We start from the raw sequence: 18,656 nt of genomic DNA, 5'->3' as shown, positions 1-18,656 counted from the left end.
GAAAGCGCCTTGCTGTGCCTGCTCCTCCAGAGCTCCCTCCAGTGCCAGCACCTCGTAAGCGCTTCCCAGATCCCCCGTTAAGCCCAGGGAGGGCTCCTGATCCCCCGTTAAGCCCAGGGAGGGCTCCTGATCCCCCGTTAAGCCCAGGGAGGGCTCCTGATCCCCCGTTAAGCCCAGGGCGGGCTCCTGATCCCCCGTTAAGCCCAGGGCGGGCTCCTGATCCCCCGTTAAGCCCAGGGCGGGCTCCTGATCCCCCGTTAAGCCCAGGGCGGGCTCCTGATCCCCCGTTAAGCCCAGGGAGGGCTCCTGATCCCCCAAGTTTAGCCCAGGGAGGGCTCCTGATCCCCCAAGTTTAGCCCAGGGAGGGCTCCTGATCCCCCAAGTTTAGCCCAGGGAGGGCTCCTGATCCCCCAAGTTTAGCCCAGGGAGGGCTCCTGATTCCCCGTTTAGCCCACGGAGGGCTCCAGTTCCCGAGCATAGCCCGCGTAGGGCTTCTGTCCCTGTGCTTAGCCCAAGGAGGGCACCAGTCTCTGAATCTCTTCCAGAGTGCCCTCCAGAATTCCTAGTTTTCCCCAAGAAATTTTGGCGGGGGGGGGCATATACACGTGGCCGAGCCAGCTAAGGCCACGGAGGATCTGCCATGGCCTCCTGAGTCCCCTGATCCGCCATTACCTCCTGAGCTCCCTGATCCCTGAGAATCCATCCATCCATCTATCTATTTTAGAGTATTTGCCTGTTCTTGATGCGTTTTTGTAATATCCAGGGACATATTATTATCTAAGGATAATATTACTTGTTCGGATTAAAAGCGGTGTAGCCTACGACGAATGAATCACTTTCAGGTCAAAATTCGACCACGTCAAAAAATTAGTTTTTTTTTTTTAACCACGTCAATATAGGCTAATAGGCCTATGTGCAACCTTTTGGGTAAAGATGATCTCTTTCCGATAATTTCAAGGCAGACTCCACAAAAAATCTGACCCCTTCTACTATATAATCTAGTCCAACACATGTAGAATACACATAGGCCATTTCAGACGCTTTGATATTTAAAGCCTATTGACAGTGACAAGTACAGGCTATTAGGCTACTGCTGTAACACAAACACTCCAGGCAAATGAACATCTATAGGGGAAAGGTGTATTTTACTGGTTTTGTAAGCTCTCAGTGATAAATGATTTATGGAAGGTATAGGCTAGTTAAATGTTTATTTCATAAAAAATTAACCTTACCAATACACGGCTATTCTTGTAGCCTATCGGATACTGAAAGACAATATCAGAAAGGACCAGAAGTCAAAAGTCAGTGTTTGTTTTTGTTTAACACTTTCATACCTTCAACGTTGACTTCTAATTATTGCTTCTCGCTTTACTGGTTTTTCTATGAGGGATTGTCTGTTTTATGTATTGTTGTTATTAATGTTTTTTCTTTCTTTCATTTTTACAAAAGGAAATTAGCCTATTTAAACCATAAACCACACCTGAATTATAAATATAGAATATCAAACCAAGTGGCTTGAGTATGCTACACATTTTCTTATGACTAGCTTAATTTTTTTATTATTTTTAATGAGTTCTAATTGTAGTCTTTTCTGTTCTAATAACATCTAACAGAAGTGCTAAATAATTTTCATGTCCGCTTTGAACACTATAGGCTATCTATTTTTCTTTCATTTTAAGTTTGTGTGAAATAGGCTATTTTTGTTCCTAGCCTTTGTTCAAAATAGTAAAACATTTTCTCCTGTATGTGCTGCTCAATATGTGGAAAACAATGGGAGTGAACAAGAATGTTCTTTTTTTGTGTGTGTGTAAGGAAAAAAAGTGTATGGTAGCCTACAATATGCCTATATGTTATTCCGTGGCAGTATATGTTATGTGGGTAATCATACTCACATAATTTTGACAATTATGATCACATTTGAGAAAACAATTAAACTTTGTTGGGAGATGGGAAGAGCATTTGGTTACGGGGTTTGCTGGAATGTTTGATTCACAAGTGACCACACAGGGTCGCTGTGGTTATGTTGAAATGCCTCTCTTTTACTTTTCATATTATCTTGTCTTGTGTCCCTGCAGGGTTCTTTCACGGCGCAATGCTATCTCTCCTCCCTTTTCTTCGTTTTCAGTTCTCTCTTTCCTCTGCTTGTGCGATTATCTCTTATCAAAGAATTAATAATCATCATTATTAAGTTATATTAATAATAGTAACACATAACAAAGTTACAGAACAAAATAAACGGTGCAAAAACATGATAGCCATACAAAGTGAAAAAGTGATGTGACATGTGGCCAAGTATGGTGACCCATACTCGGAATTAGTGCTCTGCATTTATCCCATCCAAAGTGCACACACACAGCAGTGAACACACACACACCGTGAACACACACCAGGAGCAGTGGGCAGCCATTTTTTGCTGCGGCGCCCGGGGAGCAGCTGGGGGTTCGGTGCCTTGCTCAAGGGCACCTCAGTCGTGGTATTGAAGGTGGGAGAGAGTGCTGTACATTCACTCCCCCCACCTACAATCCCTGCCGGTACGAGACTCGTTAGGCCACGACCACCCTACACAAACTTTTTTATTATTTATGCCAAAATCAACTTACATTATACTATACCAACATGTAGGCCTACAATAAGAGCAACAGAAATAAATAAATAATACAAAAGCCAAAAGCTAGAGAAAAACATTTATATGAGGCTAAACATTAAACGTTTTTTTTTTATTTTTTTGCCCATTGTGGACATAATTATAGTCTACCAAAAGAATTGACAGTACAGGATTCTCACCTAAAAATGTGCATTTATGTATATACCAAGAGCAAACTGAATATAAGAGTTTGTGTTGTAATAAAGAAAAATATTAAAAGTTTTTATTCAGATTTCCCCTGAACACAGGCCCCTGAGAGGTACATAACTAGGTAGGTTCCAAATGTGTTGGCAAATTGAAACATGTTCAATCGTCACAGAGCCCTCTATATTCAATATAAAGTGTGCTGTCACAAGAGTAGCATTTATGTGAAGTTTTGAATGTAACAACCATTATCTTGTCACCCTACACAAGTTGAAAATGTTACGCCCTCACGTAATCTACGTCACAGACGTCTAGCTGGCGGGAGTTACAGCAGCTCTTCAAACACTATCACGCGTCCATACCTACAGTATTGTTCTTTTCAAGTTTGTTTCGTTTAAATAATCATTTTATTTGTGGAAATGATTGGACAGAAAAGTATCACCTCATTTTTTTCGCCAATGACCAAAAAAAGAAATCTGGACGAGATACATACATGCCCAGGGGATGCAAGAGATCATGTGAGTAAAATACGCTTTATTCTGGCACGACTGGATATGCGTACACGTTTCGCGGGAATTATTAATGAAAGTGGCTGTGTTTTATTTATCTGTTGAACATGTTGTCATTTATTTAGCAAATAGAATTGGCTCTGATTAAAACCTCGCTATTTTATCCTTCCCGCTAAAGTTTACACAATTCCGGAAGTAGTGTTACGTCACTTGCCTAAACAAAAGCTAGTGCAGATTATTTCAAACAACTTACTGCGAAAACGTGTTGAGACAGTGTAAACGAAATCATTTAACGTCTGTTAGTTTAGTTGTATATAACTAAGATTTTCTTGAATATGACCTCGAATGCACCACGTGGTAAATCGCTAAAGGATTATCGTATCATTTGCGTGTAATTCACGCTACAAGTTGGCATCAAAACTCTCATGCATTTTGAGAAAGCATCCTAAGATATAATAAATAAGCAATGTTTTCCAACATAGCTTGCATTAGGTTTTTAAATGTACAAATGTCCCGTCTTTTTGCCAAGCGAACACGGAGTTCAACCAAATGTATTCAAATATTGTCTCAGGGGAAAAAACGAAAGTTGGAGCGCGACGATGTTACATCCTCACTGTCTCTGAGTCCTGAGCAAGTTGAACGGATATCCAAAAACAAGAAGGCGGCTCTGGAAAGGCTCGCTGCAAACCAAGCTGTACCGAACGGGATTGGAGAGAGCTGGAAGAAAGCGCTCAACGCAGAATTCGGGAAGCCCTACTTTAAATCAGTAAGTAACTAACACATGAAAAACTATTTTTATTTTCAACTTTCTAAAATGAAGAGTGATACAATAGTGTTTCTCTTTCGCAGTTAATGTCATTTGTTGCAGAGGAGAGGCAAAAACACACCATCTATCCACCTGAAAATGAAGTTTTTACCTGGACACAAACATGTGACATAAAAGATGTAAGTTGGGTGTCGTGTTCATATGTTAGGCAGGTCAAAATCATTGGTTGTTTTCTGGCCTATTATCCCTAGCAAAGCTCGAGACAAAAAAGTGACCACAAAGCCAATGGCTCTTTTTTTTTGACAGATTACATTATAGGTGCACATAAAGATGGTCGTACAGGAGCATAGCTTGCACACAGTGCTTATGTTCTTACTTTTACTTGTAAAGACCCCATGATGTTTAGTTGTTTTTTTATGTTTATTAGCTTTACGGTCATCCCCTCATTGCACATATAGGCCTATGATTGTGGAGAACTAATTTGATGTTCACATTTTCAGCTTGAAGATGCATTTTTGTATATTTGCTCATCAGCAGTATTTTTCTGAAACATGTCCAGTCAGTTGTTAAACAGACATTTAGAAAATGTCTTTAAGATGTTTATGATTTAGAATGTATGTAAAACTGCTTTAAAAAAATCAGTTTATCAGATTCCAAATTAAGTGACGTGACATGTGGCCAAGTATGGTGACCCATACTCGGAATTAGTGCTCTGCATTTAACCCATCCAAAGTGCACACACACAGCAGTGAACACACACACACCGTGAACACACACCTGGAGCAGTAGGCAGCCATTTATGTTGCAGCGCCCGGGGAGCAGTTGGGGGTTCGGTGCCTTGCTCAAGGGCACCTCAGTCGTGGTATTGAAGGTGGGAGAGAGCGCTGTACATTCACTCCCCCCACCTACAATCCCTGCCGGTACAAGACTCGAACCCGCAACCTTTGGGTTACGAGTCCGACTCTAACCATTAGGCCACAACTTCCCCACGAAATGACATGCTTATTAAGGTGATAGTTCACCCAAAAATGGAAATTGACATTATTTACTTACTCTCATATTGTTTCAAACCTGCCTGACTGACTGACTTCTGAGAAACATAAAAGAAAATCTGCTGAAGAAACAGTCATACAGGTTTGGAACAACTTAAAGGCATAGCTCACCCCAAAATGAAAATTCTGTCATTAATTACTCAACCTCATGTTGTTCAAAACCCCTAAGACCTTTGTTCATCTTCAGAACACAAATTAAGATATTTTTGATTAATTCTGAGAGCTCTCTGACCCTCCCATAGACAGCAACATAGCATAGCAAGGACATCGGTAAAACAGTCCATGTGACATCAGTGGCTCAACTTCAAATTTGCAAAGCTACGAAAAACAAAAATAACTTTATTCAACAATTCTTCTCCCCCAGTTACCGTCTTCTGCCATTTTGAAGAGTACCTTGTGCGCGCTTTCTCCAGAACACAATCAACTTAATCAGTTATGTTTACTTTCAAGAGAAAGTGCGCATGCTGAATATAAACAACGCTGATTACGAAGAATTGTTGAATACATTAAGTTATTTTTGTTATTTTTGTTTTTCGTAGCTTTGCAAAATTGAAGTTGAGCCACTGAAAGCGCGCACAAGGTACTCTTCAAAATGGCAGAAGACGGTAACTGGGGGAGAAGAATTGTTGAATAAAGTTAAAAAGTATTCTCGTAGCTTTGCAAAATTGAAGTTGAGCCACTGATGTCACATGGACTGTTTTACCGATGTCCTTGCTTCGTTTCTGGACCTGGAAATATTACAGTTGCGTTGCTGTCTATTCAGGGTCTGAGAGCTCTCAGATTTTATCAGAAATATCTTAATTTGTGTTCCAAAGATGAACAAAGGTCTAATGGGTTTGGAATGACATGAGGGTGAGTAATTAATGACAGAATTTTCATTTTTAGGTGAACTAACTCTTTAAGGGTGAGTGAATTATGTCAAGATTTTCTTTTTGGGTGAACTATCAATTTAACAGACATCTTGGAGGTTTGCTGTCTGGGTCTGTATGCTAGTGTAATTCTAAACATTGATAGTTCGTTATTAAAAGATATATGCATTCAAAAATGACAGTTAGGAACAAATCAAGTTAATCAGTTATGAAACAAATTCAACTTTAAAGCAGCTCTACAGAAGTCAGTGGTGTCATTATCTAACTCGGTTCAATTCTGATTTTGTTCTCTCATCCGATAGTGTCAGTGTAGTCAAACTGGAATATTCGGAAATAATTATTTCTAAATATTAATTGTCTAATCAAATGATTTCTAGAACAAGAATCATCTCTGCCATAATGTTCATTCTGATACTGCTGGTCAGAAACCACTGTTCTGTATGACTGGTTCTGCAGGTGGATATGTCTCCAAATACCACCTGATACCAAATACCATTGTTGTTGCTGTTCCATTTGGGACACTCTAGAGAGTTGCCTTGAGTAATTTATTTCATTTGTACAAAATTCTGTTCAAAACATGCCAAGATGTTTATTTGCTCTTAAATTACTGCATGGTTTTCTAAGAATATAATAATAATATTTTTCTTGTGATGGTAGGTAAAGGTTGTGATTCTTGGCCAGGATCCTTATCATGGACCTAACCAGGCTCATGGGCTTTGTTTCAGCGTGCAGAGGCCTGTGCCACCTCCACCAAGGTATTGCCATGCAGTCATCAAGTCGGGGTTTATTTTTATAATGCTTTTCACAATACACATAATTTCAAAGCAGCTTTACAGACTGGAGTACCTTATTTTGATATGTATCAAATACTATTTTCATAGTATAAATTATTTTCTTTAGTTCATGGGCAAAATTCAGTTCCCTGGAGGGCCAAAGCCCACAGTTTTCAATTAGGGTTGAAGCTAAGCTCTGCAGGAAGTTTTGCGGCCCTTCTTTAGCTTGTCAGCAAGCCAGAAGAAAAAAAAAACGTAATTTTTTTGTTAAATACAGGAAGAAAAAAAGACTACACTCAGTTCTCCTTTGTTTAGGGGTGTCCAGTCCTGCCCCTGGAAGCCTAGTATCTAAGTTTTGATCCAACACACTTGCCTGAAAAGTTTTAGTAATCCTGAAGACCTTGATTAGCTGGTTCATGAGTGTTTAATTAGGTTTGGAGGTAAGCTCTAAAGGACCGTGTCCCTGCTGAATCAGGATTGGACGCCCCACCTTTAGCAATACAGTCTAAACCAGGGTTCCTCAATTACTTTTCGTAAATTAAGGCTAAATAAAACAACAATGCAACATTTATTGAAGTGTCTTAGCACAACTCTAAATCTTATTGGCTGCCCATGTTGTAAAGCATCATGGGAATGTGCTGTTTGCATCTCACCCTCATTTAGAAGTGCGGTGCATTTAATAGGGTGTTGCTGTGAAGCATACATTAAGTTTAAGCTCTTTTTGCTTGTGTATATTTCAAAATAAAAGTTCCTGTTTATATGAAATAATTTTGCCGTTCAAGTTATTTATCTATCTATCTGTCTATCGAATAGTTATTTTATTTTTATATTAAAATAATCTAACTTAATCAAATTAAAAAATATATATATACTGTATATATATATATATATTCTCCCCCCCCCCAGTAGTCTGTTTTATTCAAACAATTGTGGACATTTTTGCATTTAGATCCAGACTGGATCTCTTCTCTCCACTTCCCCTAATGGCAGAATCAATTATTAGATCTGTCAGCATTAATATTTTTATTATTAGATTTTTGGGGGGGATCAAACTGTAACACCGTGTCCCAACCAGACGGGACGCAATAAAAAGTATCTTTTCCATGTAGTTTTTTTTGTCCTAACCACCCGCCACAGCGACACGGGATTCTGTTTTAGAAACGGTATTATTTTCTGTGACGTCGCGGCTGAAACAACACAAACTATGACAGTGATAATCTCAGGTAATTACTATGTGCTTTATTCAGTGTTAAAAGTGTGTGACGTAGTGATTCTAGCTTTGCCCGTTAACTCAAATCACACTTCACAGAACATTAAAAAACAAAATAACCGCACTCTTACAATTGCAAAACTCTTTTTTTTTTTCCTTTCCTTTTTCACTCTTTTATTTAACTCAAAGGGGCTTATTTCTTTTTCCAATATCCCTTGCTTATTCAAAGCATGTTAAAGTACACAACCAATAAACAACCAAAAATAAACCATCTCATGAATTAGTTCACCATAGAGGTTAGCATCAAGGTATCACAAACGTCTTTCAAATGAGGGAGAATAATACACGAGTCATCAATAGCTATCAAGACAACATCGATAAATATTCCAACACAGTACTTCGATGCATCAAGTCTCAAAGTCCATAATTGAAGCAACCCAACATAACATAAACTCATATCGCATTAATTCATAACACATCAACATATGGTTCTTTCAACAGTTCTGATGACTCTTTTGAGTGTTTGTGTTCTTAAATGGAGGGTTCATGGGAAAAATGATTGATGTTTGTGTGTGTGTGTGTGTGTGTGTGTGTGTGTGTGTGTGTTAGATGTCTGTTAGACCCCTCTTTTCTGAGAGTCATTGATGATTAGATAGCTTCGTTGAGGTAGATGAATGAACTGTTCAAGGCCTACCTGGAGTCCAACGCATAGACAGTGGATTTGAGGTCCAGCCAAGACAACACGAACTCACTCAAAGGTACAGCGTTCCAATTCCGCGTAGTTCAAACACAGCTGATAAATGAGTGCTGTAGCAAACATCCGAACACTCGTCCACTGTGCAGCCAGCGCAACTCCTGTAACACGGTAATCTTCAGTCTTGTAGTTTCATTGTCGGCGGCTTTACTTCACAGCACTTCCTGTCTGATGATTCAGCTTTCGTACGCCCCAGACACCACGAGGAAAGGAGCAGCTTGCAGGAATTGTAGAATCCAAGCCCTCCTCTGCAGCGCAGCGAACAAAGCTTTCATAATACGGTCATCTCCAGTCTTGTCGTTTTGTGTTTTGCACATTTTAAACGTCTACAATCTCCAGGCAGTTCAAACTTCTTACTCTTGTCTCAGCAAACGAAAACTCGTACTCTCGGGCCAGCGGACACAACTCACTCTCACGTGCACACACACCTGTATCTAAATGGATTTGATTTCTCCATTTCCTTCAACCTACTGACTCCTCCCACTTGATGCATTGCATTTTGGGCTTCGTAGTTCATTTCCGTCACAAGTGTCTAATGTGAGTTTGAATATTTTGCGTTAATCTTTATAGCCATACTGAAAGCAACAATAAATATTTTACCTCAGATCTTGAAAATAAATTTAAGCAAACTTGTGGTATGTTTAAATTGTCAACTCAATGTGAACCAACATGTGTATTCCATAACAAAGATGGTATCAGCTACTCACTTGTCATGTCGCGCCACGTGTAGTGTAGGTCAGCATCACAGATTATAATGGGTTCTATTGTATCTTGTTGCGTCGCGCCGCTCGCGTCCGGTGTAGACACTATGTAAGTTTAATGTCGCTTTCTGATGCTGCATTTGAATTTTCATGCCACATTATTTGAAATTAGCGCAGGCAAAACATTTTTCTCTTATGAGCCAGATGTGGCCCGCAGGCCGCCTATTGAGGAACCCTGGTCTAAACATACTCTTAGCATTGGCTAGCTATGTTACTGTATTGTTAGGACTAACAATTAAGTGTCTTTTGAGTTCCAGATTTACAGATGAGGTGGATGTACAGTAGGTTTAGGCTTTATAAAATCCATCAGGAGTAAGGCTGGATCTAGAAGGACCTGGTGTCCTTGAGATAAAACCTCCAGGTTGAGAAAGGCAATCAAAGGCAGATTCCTGTCAAACATAACACTCAAGTTCTTAACTGTAGAAGACAATGAGAGTAATAGGACAACCACTGAGTGACAAATTATATTCTAGCAGCTTACGTTTACAGGCCTTTGTCCTGCTAATCAAAATCTCTTTTCTTTTAAAAGTCACTGAGCATATACAGTAAGCACGAGGATGTTACAAATTATTATAGGGGTTAGATGATTGTTTGTTTTTCGATACAGTGATTTTATGACACTTTTGCTGTTCACAGCTTGGTGAACATCTTTAAAGAACTGGCTTCAGACATCAAAGGCTTTGAGCAACCTGGTCACGGAGATCTTACAGGATGGGCAAAGCAAGGTGTGCATCCCCTACTTTCTCCTCTTCATGTTACATGTTAAAGGGATAGTTCACCCAAAAATGAAAATTCTGTCATTAATTAGGCCTACTCACCCTCATGACGTTCCAAACCTTCATTCATCTTCGGAACAGAAATTAAGATATTTTGACCCTCCATCAGGAGCATTGAACCAGCGTATGATGCCATTCATTTGCAATGACCAGTTGTTCTTTTCGCAATTCATCTAAGTTGACAGTTGCCTTTAATTTATCCATTATCCAGCAGTTAGTCTCTGCCAGTGTGGCCATTTTGTAAGTTAGTGGATAGACAAATGTCTGATTCAGCCATCATTTTAAATTTTAAAGTGAGGACACAAAATGGCACTTCTACCTGGATGAAATGTTATCAGGTGCTGAAACTTTAGCAAATCATGTGAAAATGTTGGCCAGTCCCATTAAAATCCATGACTTACATTTGAATGAATGTATGCTAATTCTGAAGTCATGTCCTTTTTTTTCCTCATAGGCATATAAGCTAATTTTCTTGTGCATGTTAATGTGCTCAGTGACATTTCTTCTTGAATGTCTTTCGTAGGAGTTCTGTTGCTGAACGCTGTGCTGACTGTGCGCGCACACCAGGCCAACTCTCACAAAGACAAGGGGTGGGAGACTTTCACTGACGCTGTGATACACTGGCTCAGCACTAACATGCAGGGTCTTGTTTTTATTCTCTGGGGCTCTTATGCGCAAAAGAAGGGGGCTGCCATCGACAAGGTATATTGTGTGATTTTTTTGTTTATAAATGAAATAATTTCCAGCTTAAATATATAAACGTATTTCAGTAGGTCCAATAAGTATTCCAAACAGGCAGTAAGACATCGTTTTCTGATTGTTGACTTGTAGAAACGACACCATGTTCTGCAAACAGTCCACCCCTCGCCACTATCTGCTCACCGTGGCTTCTTTGGATGTAAACATTTCTCAAAGACCAATGAACTGCTGAAGAAATCGGGAAAGAAGCCCATTGATTGGAAAGCTTTGTGATGGTCTACATTTGCGATTGTAGATGGAATGTTCTCCCCTGTTTCAAAAGTAACCTTTGTTTTTTATGTTCATTTCCTTCCAAAATGATCCATACCTTCGTTCTGAATACATATTTCTTCTTTTCAAGATACGTTTTTGGTTTATTTTACTTTTAAGTTCTGTCCATTTTCCATCTACTTTTTCGTGTTTTCCTTTTAGATGTTATTGATGTCGTTTTAAATGTACAACACTAACAGTTAATGTTTTTGTTATGCCTGTTAACACAATAAACTATTTTTCTACGGAATGTTATGTGCACTTTGTGTTGATGGTGTAATTTTAAATAGGATGGGTTCTATTTTACCTATGTGTTTAAAAGCAACATTACCGCTAAACAAGTATTTCACCGAAGAACACCGTTTTGACAGACTTGCACAGTTGCTGCCCGCATAACCCCAACAGTGCATACGTGTTAAATCAGAAATATATATTACAGAGTTAAACATGTTAAAGAAAATGTTTCTTATTTAATTCTCCCTCCCTCTCGCTCTCTTTTTTTTATCTCTCTCAGGAGTTGAAGCCTATGGTGGCGCTGTTACAAAAGAATAGGGTCCTAGAACTGCGGTCCTGAAACTGCAGCCTCCGGTTGTGCAGGAACACCCTTCTCATAGTGTTTCCAGAGCTGAATCATGATTGGTGTTTCCCGGTGTTAGTGGGTGTGCTCTCGAGACAACCAATCGCGCGCGCTTCTGTCATCGCAACGCAGCGACCGTCTTAGAGTATATCAAATCTCTTCAAGTTAGGAGTGATAGCATTGCGGCTAATGCTGGGGGTGTGCGGGAAAGTCGGGACATTTAAACAACTTCTAAAATAATATCACTAAATCCAGTTACTAATGGACGAAGGACGTGTCGTGTAATGTGAATTATCAGCACTGCTACAAGTCCAGCGCGTACTTTTTAATATGGCTACTCGAGAGACCTGGCAATACCGACGGTCCACGATGATAATCAAGCAAGAGCAAGACGACGACTCTGACGCAGAGGAGTCGACTATTTCGTTTAAGAAATCAGAAGGACGCGAGTCGCAGATCATCCACAGCGGTCATTTTATGGTGTCTTATCCTCATACCGATCACCCCCCCTCAAAGAAAGGTTACGACTTCGACACTGTAAATAAACAAACCTGCCAGACGTATCACTTCGGAAAGACTAGCACGTCGCATTTCTCTATTGATGCTTCCCTGACGAAGCTCTTTGAGTGCATGACGCTTGCCTACAGGTGGGTTGGGTAGTAAACAAAAGATCGATTTGCAATCTGTTTGAGCTCCAGTTGGATGGACCACAGTAAATATTATTCCATCAATCCTATAAAGATATTAGCGCGCTGCTAGCTGGGCCGAAAGTTTCTAGACAAACTAGTACGCATTTAATTCTCTAGTCATGAGATGGAAACACCCATTTGTGATGGTATTGTTGGTGATGCGTAATGAGTTTTAGCAAGCTGTTTAACAGCCGACAGTTGTTGGTTTGTTTTTGTTGCTCACAGTTACAAAAGTATCAACCAAAGTTCTACGTACTTCTAGTTACGTTAAAAACGCACTACACTAGCGTTAGTAAAGACAAATAATTACAACAAGTGGCCCTCTCTAATCCACCCTATATATTAGACGCCTGTTTTGTCAGGAAGTGTAAAAAATTACCCCGTCCAATCTTGGCAACCAACTACACAAACGGATACTTAAAACAGCCGTGTATTTGCAAATAAAGGTGAAGAGTGACTAGAAATATCGTGACGCACATTTCTTGTTTCGGGTCTGTTAATTTATTAAGAAATATTAATTATTAATAAATGCAATGACTTGAATACATCTTTTATGATTTTAATTTCTTATATATGTGTGTGTATATACATATATTTCGTTATAATAAAATTTAAAATGATGTATATCTAGAAAGTTACATGGACCACTTTTAAAGGGGTCATATGATGCTTTTTTAAAGATCATTATTTGGTGTAACAGAATATGTTGACATGCTTTAATGTTCAAAAAACACATTATTTTTCAAATACTGTACATTATTGTAGGTCCTCTATGCCCCGCCTCTCTCAAACGCTTCGTTTTCTACAAAGTCCCATCTTCCGACAAGCCCAGTCTGCAGGAAAACTTGAAATCGCATCATATGACCCCTTTAAAATATCTTGCGTGAACAAGCCTGTTTACATTATTTTTGATAATAATTGAGAGTGCATTAATGGTGACAGAATTGTCACTTTTTGGGTGACATTATGTGGACACACCTAGAAAATTATGCAAGGATTAATAAGTTATACAAAGTAAGAGGGAGACATTTACTAGACAACTTCACAGCAGCAGCATAGAAAAGAAAATTATTATTTTGCTTATGAATGAATTATACGTGCAAAGAGAACAAAACACTTTTTATGATGATTTGATTATTTTGACCGCCCATAATTGTATTTGTGATTTTATTTTTCAAGCAATGGTGCAGCTTTGGTTTTAGAGTAAAAAGTTTAATTCTAAAAGATAAGGTTAAATTATTAAAATGTTTTTATCCAAAATTGAACTCATTTTGTTTATTAACATTGCAGAGTGACACATTTTGCCTGTACAGTGATATTCCAAAGAAATCTGTTGCTGGAATAAGGAGTAATTGACAACATACAGTATCTCTTGAATAATTTTAAGTGACTTCTCCCTGAGGTGGTAATGTGACCAGAATAAAGTATTTATTTTAACAAATTAGTAACATTTTAGTGATATTTAAAGACTGATGTTGCACATATTCAGCATAACAAGGAATGAAACAATGCAGTAGACTAAAAAAAAAAAAAGTCTAACAATAAATATTACTGTAAAATTCAGGTTGACTGAGTAAAGTGGGTACAAAAGAGAAACATTTAAAAATAATTGTATTTGTCATTCTGTGCTTGTGCAATATTTTGGTATCTCTGTACAATGTACGTGTAAGCTAAGTGACATGAACCAAACAGGCAGTTAAATAGTTAGTTGCAGCTGTTTGTGTGACAATTAATAACACCCAAAATGTCATGATCTGATAGCCCTAAAATTTGTACCATGGGTGTACCTGTGTCTTGCTATTAAAAAAAATGTAATATATCTGTTTTGTTTGCATAAGTGGAAGCTTGGTGTCACCAAAATGGAAGAATTTCAAAGGCCTCAAGCTGCTGTGGAGAGACAAGATTCGCCTCAACAACGCTATTTGGAGAGCCTGGTATATACAATGTAAGTCCAGTAATTAAACACATACCACTCAGAAATGGTAAAACATATGAGATTGTTAATTTCCATCTGCAATGCCGCTCTTTCCTGAAGATGTAGAGAAGAGACAGAACCCTGTTTGCCATTTTGTCACTCCTTTGGATGGCAATATGGACTCAGGAGTACATCGACCAACAGAGGTGAGTCTTTTTGGTGTGTCTTTTTTTTCATCTTTAGATCTGAATGTCTAAAAACTTTCATTCCTGTTTTTTTCTTGGAGATAGTTCATTTTTTGGGTACTTTGTTTTTCTGTTACCTAGGCAATAGCAACAGAAGGAAAGTACTGGAAAAGGAGAATTGAAATTGTCATCAGAGAATATCATAAATGGAGAACATATTTCAAGAAAAGAGTATGTTTATTTGCTCTCTACATTAAACTTTAACAGTACTGTATAACCAAGTTGATATTTATAAAGTATTGTTTAAATTCTATTTATAGTTACAGAATCACAAAGATGAAGACCTGTCCAGCCTTCTCAAGGTAATTTTAAAAGGATTTATTTTGTTCACTATAAAGTTGAAGTATAGTTAGTAATTTAGCGTAAGTGTAATGGCATTAGGGGAAGCCGTGGCCTAATGGTTAGAGAGTCGGACTCGTAACCCAAAGGTTGTGGGTTCGAGTCTCGTACCGGCAGGGATTGTAGGTGGGGGGAGTGAATGTACAGCGCTCTCTCCCACCTTCAATACCACGACTGAGGTGCCCTTGAGCAAGGCACCGAACCCCCAACTGCTCCCCGGGTGCCGCAGCATAAATGGCTGCCCACTGCTCCGGGTGTGTGTTCACTGCTGTGTGTGTGCACTTTGGATGGGTTAAATGCAGAGCACTAATTCCAAGTATGGGTCACCATACTTGGCCACATGTCACGTCACTTGTCACGTCACTTGTTGAGTTTCTTTTCTTTTATCTCTTTCCTGTTACTTGCAGTTTGTAATTTATTCCTATAAAGAGATCAGCACTGCCTAAGAGAGTTTAGTCAGGGTAGATTGTTTAATTTTACACAAATGAAAACAAGACTGTGAAGGAAAGGTCTAAACTCTCTGTACTAGGGCTGCACAATAAATCGCATGCGATATTTAACACGTATCTTGTCAGTAAAGCCGGTTCTGTAATCAGCGGTAAATCTCCAGAGATTTACTGCTGATTACAGAAGCGGCTTTACTGACAAGATGCGCATTAAATATCGCATGTGATTTATTGTGCAGCCCTACTCTGTACTGTCTTAAGATGAATTTTTATTATAAACTTTTGAAAGACAGCAGTTTGCATTAACTTTATTTATAGAGTTATAGAGTTATATTATATAGAGAGAGTTATATATATTATATAGAGAGTTATAGTTTATTTATGTTTACTTAGTAAATTATATAGAGAGAGACCCAGAGCCAGATCATGGATGATCACGATTGGCTGGCTAGTGATGTGGAATGAAGTCAGTTTTATTTACAGCCAAATGGCAGTTCTAAAATCTGTTTAAGCCTGTAGTGAATGACAAGAATGCATTGAAGATGTTTGTCATGAGCTGGAAGAGGATATTAGACACGGCTACCCACACAAATGCTTAAAGCTTAGGTTTTGGGACACACAGGTTTTTATTTTGAAAATAAATCAGCTTTCACTTGATTTGAGTATACACTGCCTGTGGTTTAACCCAGGGTATAAATGCTGCTTCTCACAAACTCCATCTCTGCAAGCGCTGTGAGTTTGATGTGCATTAGGAAATGCAATGCGCGCTATGTTCACTTTATTTACATTCACATTAGCATAATTTTCCAGCATTTTTGTGCATTGAAGATTACAGCATTTGGCCAATATTCTGCTGAAAATGTGCAAGGATTTAAAACTTGAGGGTTTGATCGGAGAATGTAAAACATAATTATTGTATTGTACCTTCTAGTGTTAGTTGGTTCTTGTAAATATTGAACCCAAGTGTGAACACCCTTAAAAAGTAACTTCCCTTTAGGAGTATAGGAGTCTGTTGTTCTTTGTGTCTGGATGTCTCAGCAGTAGAAATATGAGACATTTTCATATGAAAAAAAAAAAGTCAAATTAGTTCAAATTGACAAAATATTCACAATATAATTTTTTGGCCAAATCGAGCAGCCCTGTATCATTTTTAAATAAATGTGTGTCATGTGACTAATAATCAACATCAGAGAACCACAAATGTGTCCTTAATTCTCTTAATATTAATGTGAAATCTCTTCAAGGCGTTCAGCTGACAAAAAAGTTTGGAAAACCCTGGTTTAGCCTTTAGATCAAAAGGAATTTTAAAGGGATAGTTCTCCCAAAAATGAAAATTTGCTGTTAATTTACTCACCCTCAGGCCATCTAAGATGTAGGTGACTTTTTTTATTCGGTAGAAAACTTAAAAATATTTTTATTTTGGTGATTCATAAAATGCAAATTAGCGGCTACCTGTTTTTGAGAATAAAAAAGCATATCAAAGAACACCGAATTAATACCCATGGCTCCTGACGATATATTGAGGTCATATGAAGTGAAACGATCGGTCTGTGCAAGAAACTGTACATTATTTACAACATTATTACATAGATGTTTTACATGTATAAAGCATATAAAGTGAATAAACTAGTCTTAAAGAGCAGGTCATATGGTATTTTAAAGTGTCCTAATATTGTGTTGGAGTCCCCTACAACTGGTTTAAATGCATAGTTTAGCTGCTAAACTGTGAACACTTAAAACAATGATGGTGGATACGTTAGTAACTCGCTCGTCTCTCATTACTCGACTCGCATTAACCCTGTAACTGCCGGTGCAGCAAAATAAACCGCAATTTCACAATGATTATAAAGTCTGTGCACGACACTACATTCTTTATTATTAAATTAAGTAATCTGAACAACGTCAGTCTACATTAATCGAGCTTTACCTGGAAACCTAATGCTCTACATTAATCGTGCTTTACCTGGAAACCTAATGCTGCACTAGGTATACATCACATATCAGCACAAAAACTTGATATTTTGAGCGCTCAATTGAAAATGTACACGAAACGTATCAATTGTACTTACAGGTTGTGGTTCGGAGAGCTTTTTAGTCCAGATTAAGAAGATAAAAGAAGCCAAAGAAGATAAAAACCAAGATTAGAGAAGCAGTCCTTGGTAAAATGACATGAACACAACAAAAGGTTCGAATTGTGTTTCTGTGGTATCTTTGAACACAGCGTCTTCTCAACATGATGTAAGCACACTAACTAGCGGAAGTGTTTGTGGGCAGGTCAGACTCTGTTCATATTTTGCGGGCAGGTGGGGATTATGCAAATGTGTTACCCAGTGACATATACAGTGACGTCTGGCAAAAGATTCGAAAATATTACGACTCGTTAAGGCGATTCAGAATCGACTCTCTTTTAAGAGACAATATCTTTATTTATCATGCACTTTTTTGATGAACAACTTTGCAGATTGTTTTCATTTAAGGATAGATACGTTATAAACTGCAAAAGAGGTATTTTTCAAAAACCCATATGACCTACTCTTTAATCAACTCCCCTTTTTACATAAACCATGAGAAACCACAAAAACTTTAATTTCGCCCCTTCATTCAAGTGTATACTCACATGCACATATCAGCGGCTCTTTGGAAGCCTTTTCTCTTTTGGAACTCTTTCCTCAGTTCAGTGACTATTGGAGGAGCTGGAGAGCTAAAAGAGTTCATTCCTCATAGGATCATATATGCTGGTATGTTTTGGCTCATTTTGAGTCAGACTGACTGTCAGACATCCGAAAATTAGTTTTGATTGAGTAACTTGTAGATCTTTGCTGCTCAAGCCGCGAACCGTTTCAGTTGGTTCGGTTCGATTTGGTGAACTGGTTCATTTAGTGCACTAAAAAGTAGGGATGCACCAATACCACTTTTTCCAGTACTCGCCCGATACGATACTTTTATTTTTGGTACTTGCCGATACCGAGTACCGATACCGATATTTTTATTGCATTTGTACATTTTTTAAATATTGGGTACAGAAACCAAAAGGGTATGTATAATGTTAGTTGGTTAACTTCATTTATCAAATAGATAGTCAAACCAAAATTTATTCAGACACCTTCAACATTTCTCACATTATCACAGTTTATTCGCTATAGTTTAGAAAATGGTAATAAAATATGACAAGAACTCAG

At 38.4% G+C, this 18,656-nt stretch overlaps 2 protein-coding genes across 7 annotated transcripts in view; both read left to right on the top strand.

Moving 5' to 3' along the window:
* The first annotated feature begins 3,058 nt into the window (after nucleotides 1–3,058).
* On the top strand, nucleotides 3,059–11,450 carry LOC107687060 (uracil-DNA glycosylase-like). 2 transcript variants are annotated; one of them, XM_016484210.1, is made up of 7 exons: nucleotides 3,059–3,306; nucleotides 3,869–4,063; nucleotides 4,147–4,242; nucleotides 6,642–6,739; nucleotides 10,119–10,207; nucleotides 10,782–10,960; nucleotides 11,090–11,441. In XM_016484210.1, exons 1-7 carry the CDS (start codon nucleotides 3,208–3,210, stop codon nucleotides 11,228–11,230), a joined length of 897 nt encoding a protein of 298 aa, XP_016339696.1. In that variant the 5' UTR covers nucleotides 3,059–3,207; the 3' UTR covers nucleotides 11,231–11,441. The 2 variants fall into 2 exon arrangements, with proteins under 2 accessions (XP_016339696.1, XP_016339695.1); XM_016484209.1 differs by lacking the exon at nucleotides 3,059–3,306 and having other exon boundaries at nucleotides 3,508–4,063; nucleotides 11,090–11,450.
* A 514-nt stretch (nucleotides 11,451–11,964) lies between these two features.
* LOC107687059 (MLX-interacting protein-like) overlaps nucleotides 11,965–18,656 on the top strand; it is a 28,531-nt gene continuing 21,839 nt past the window's right edge. For 3 of the 5 annotated variants that reach the window (XM_016484207.1, XM_016484208.1, XM_016484206.1), the window contains exons 1-5: nucleotides 11,965–12,490; nucleotides 14,371–14,477; nucleotides 14,568–14,653; nucleotides 14,774–14,863; nucleotides 14,953–14,994. In XM_016484207.1, coding sequence (XP_016339693.1) covers nucleotides 12,174–12,490; nucleotides 14,371–14,477; nucleotides 14,568–14,653; nucleotides 14,774–14,863; nucleotides 14,953–14,994 — 642 coding nt within the window. In that variant the 5' untranslated portion in view covers nucleotides 11,965–12,173. The remainder of the gene's footprint in view (nucleotides 12,491–14,370; nucleotides 14,478–14,567; nucleotides 14,654–14,773; nucleotides 14,864–14,952; nucleotides 14,995–18,656) is intronic. The other 2 variants (XM_016484203.1, XM_016484204.1) reach the window with 2 other exon arrangements.

The sequence above is a fragment of the Sinocyclocheilus anshuiensis genome, unplaced genomic scaffold, assembly GCF_001515605.1.
Source record: "Sinocyclocheilus anshuiensis isolate Anshui unplaced genomic scaffold, SAMN03320099.WGS_v1.1 scaffold3198, whole genome shotgun sequence".
NCBI classification, from domain to species: Eukaryota; Metazoa; Chordata; class Actinopteri; order Cypriniformes; family Cyprinidae; genus Sinocyclocheilus; species Sinocyclocheilus anshuiensis.
This window is presented reverse-complemented; position numbering and strand designations above follow the sequence as displayed.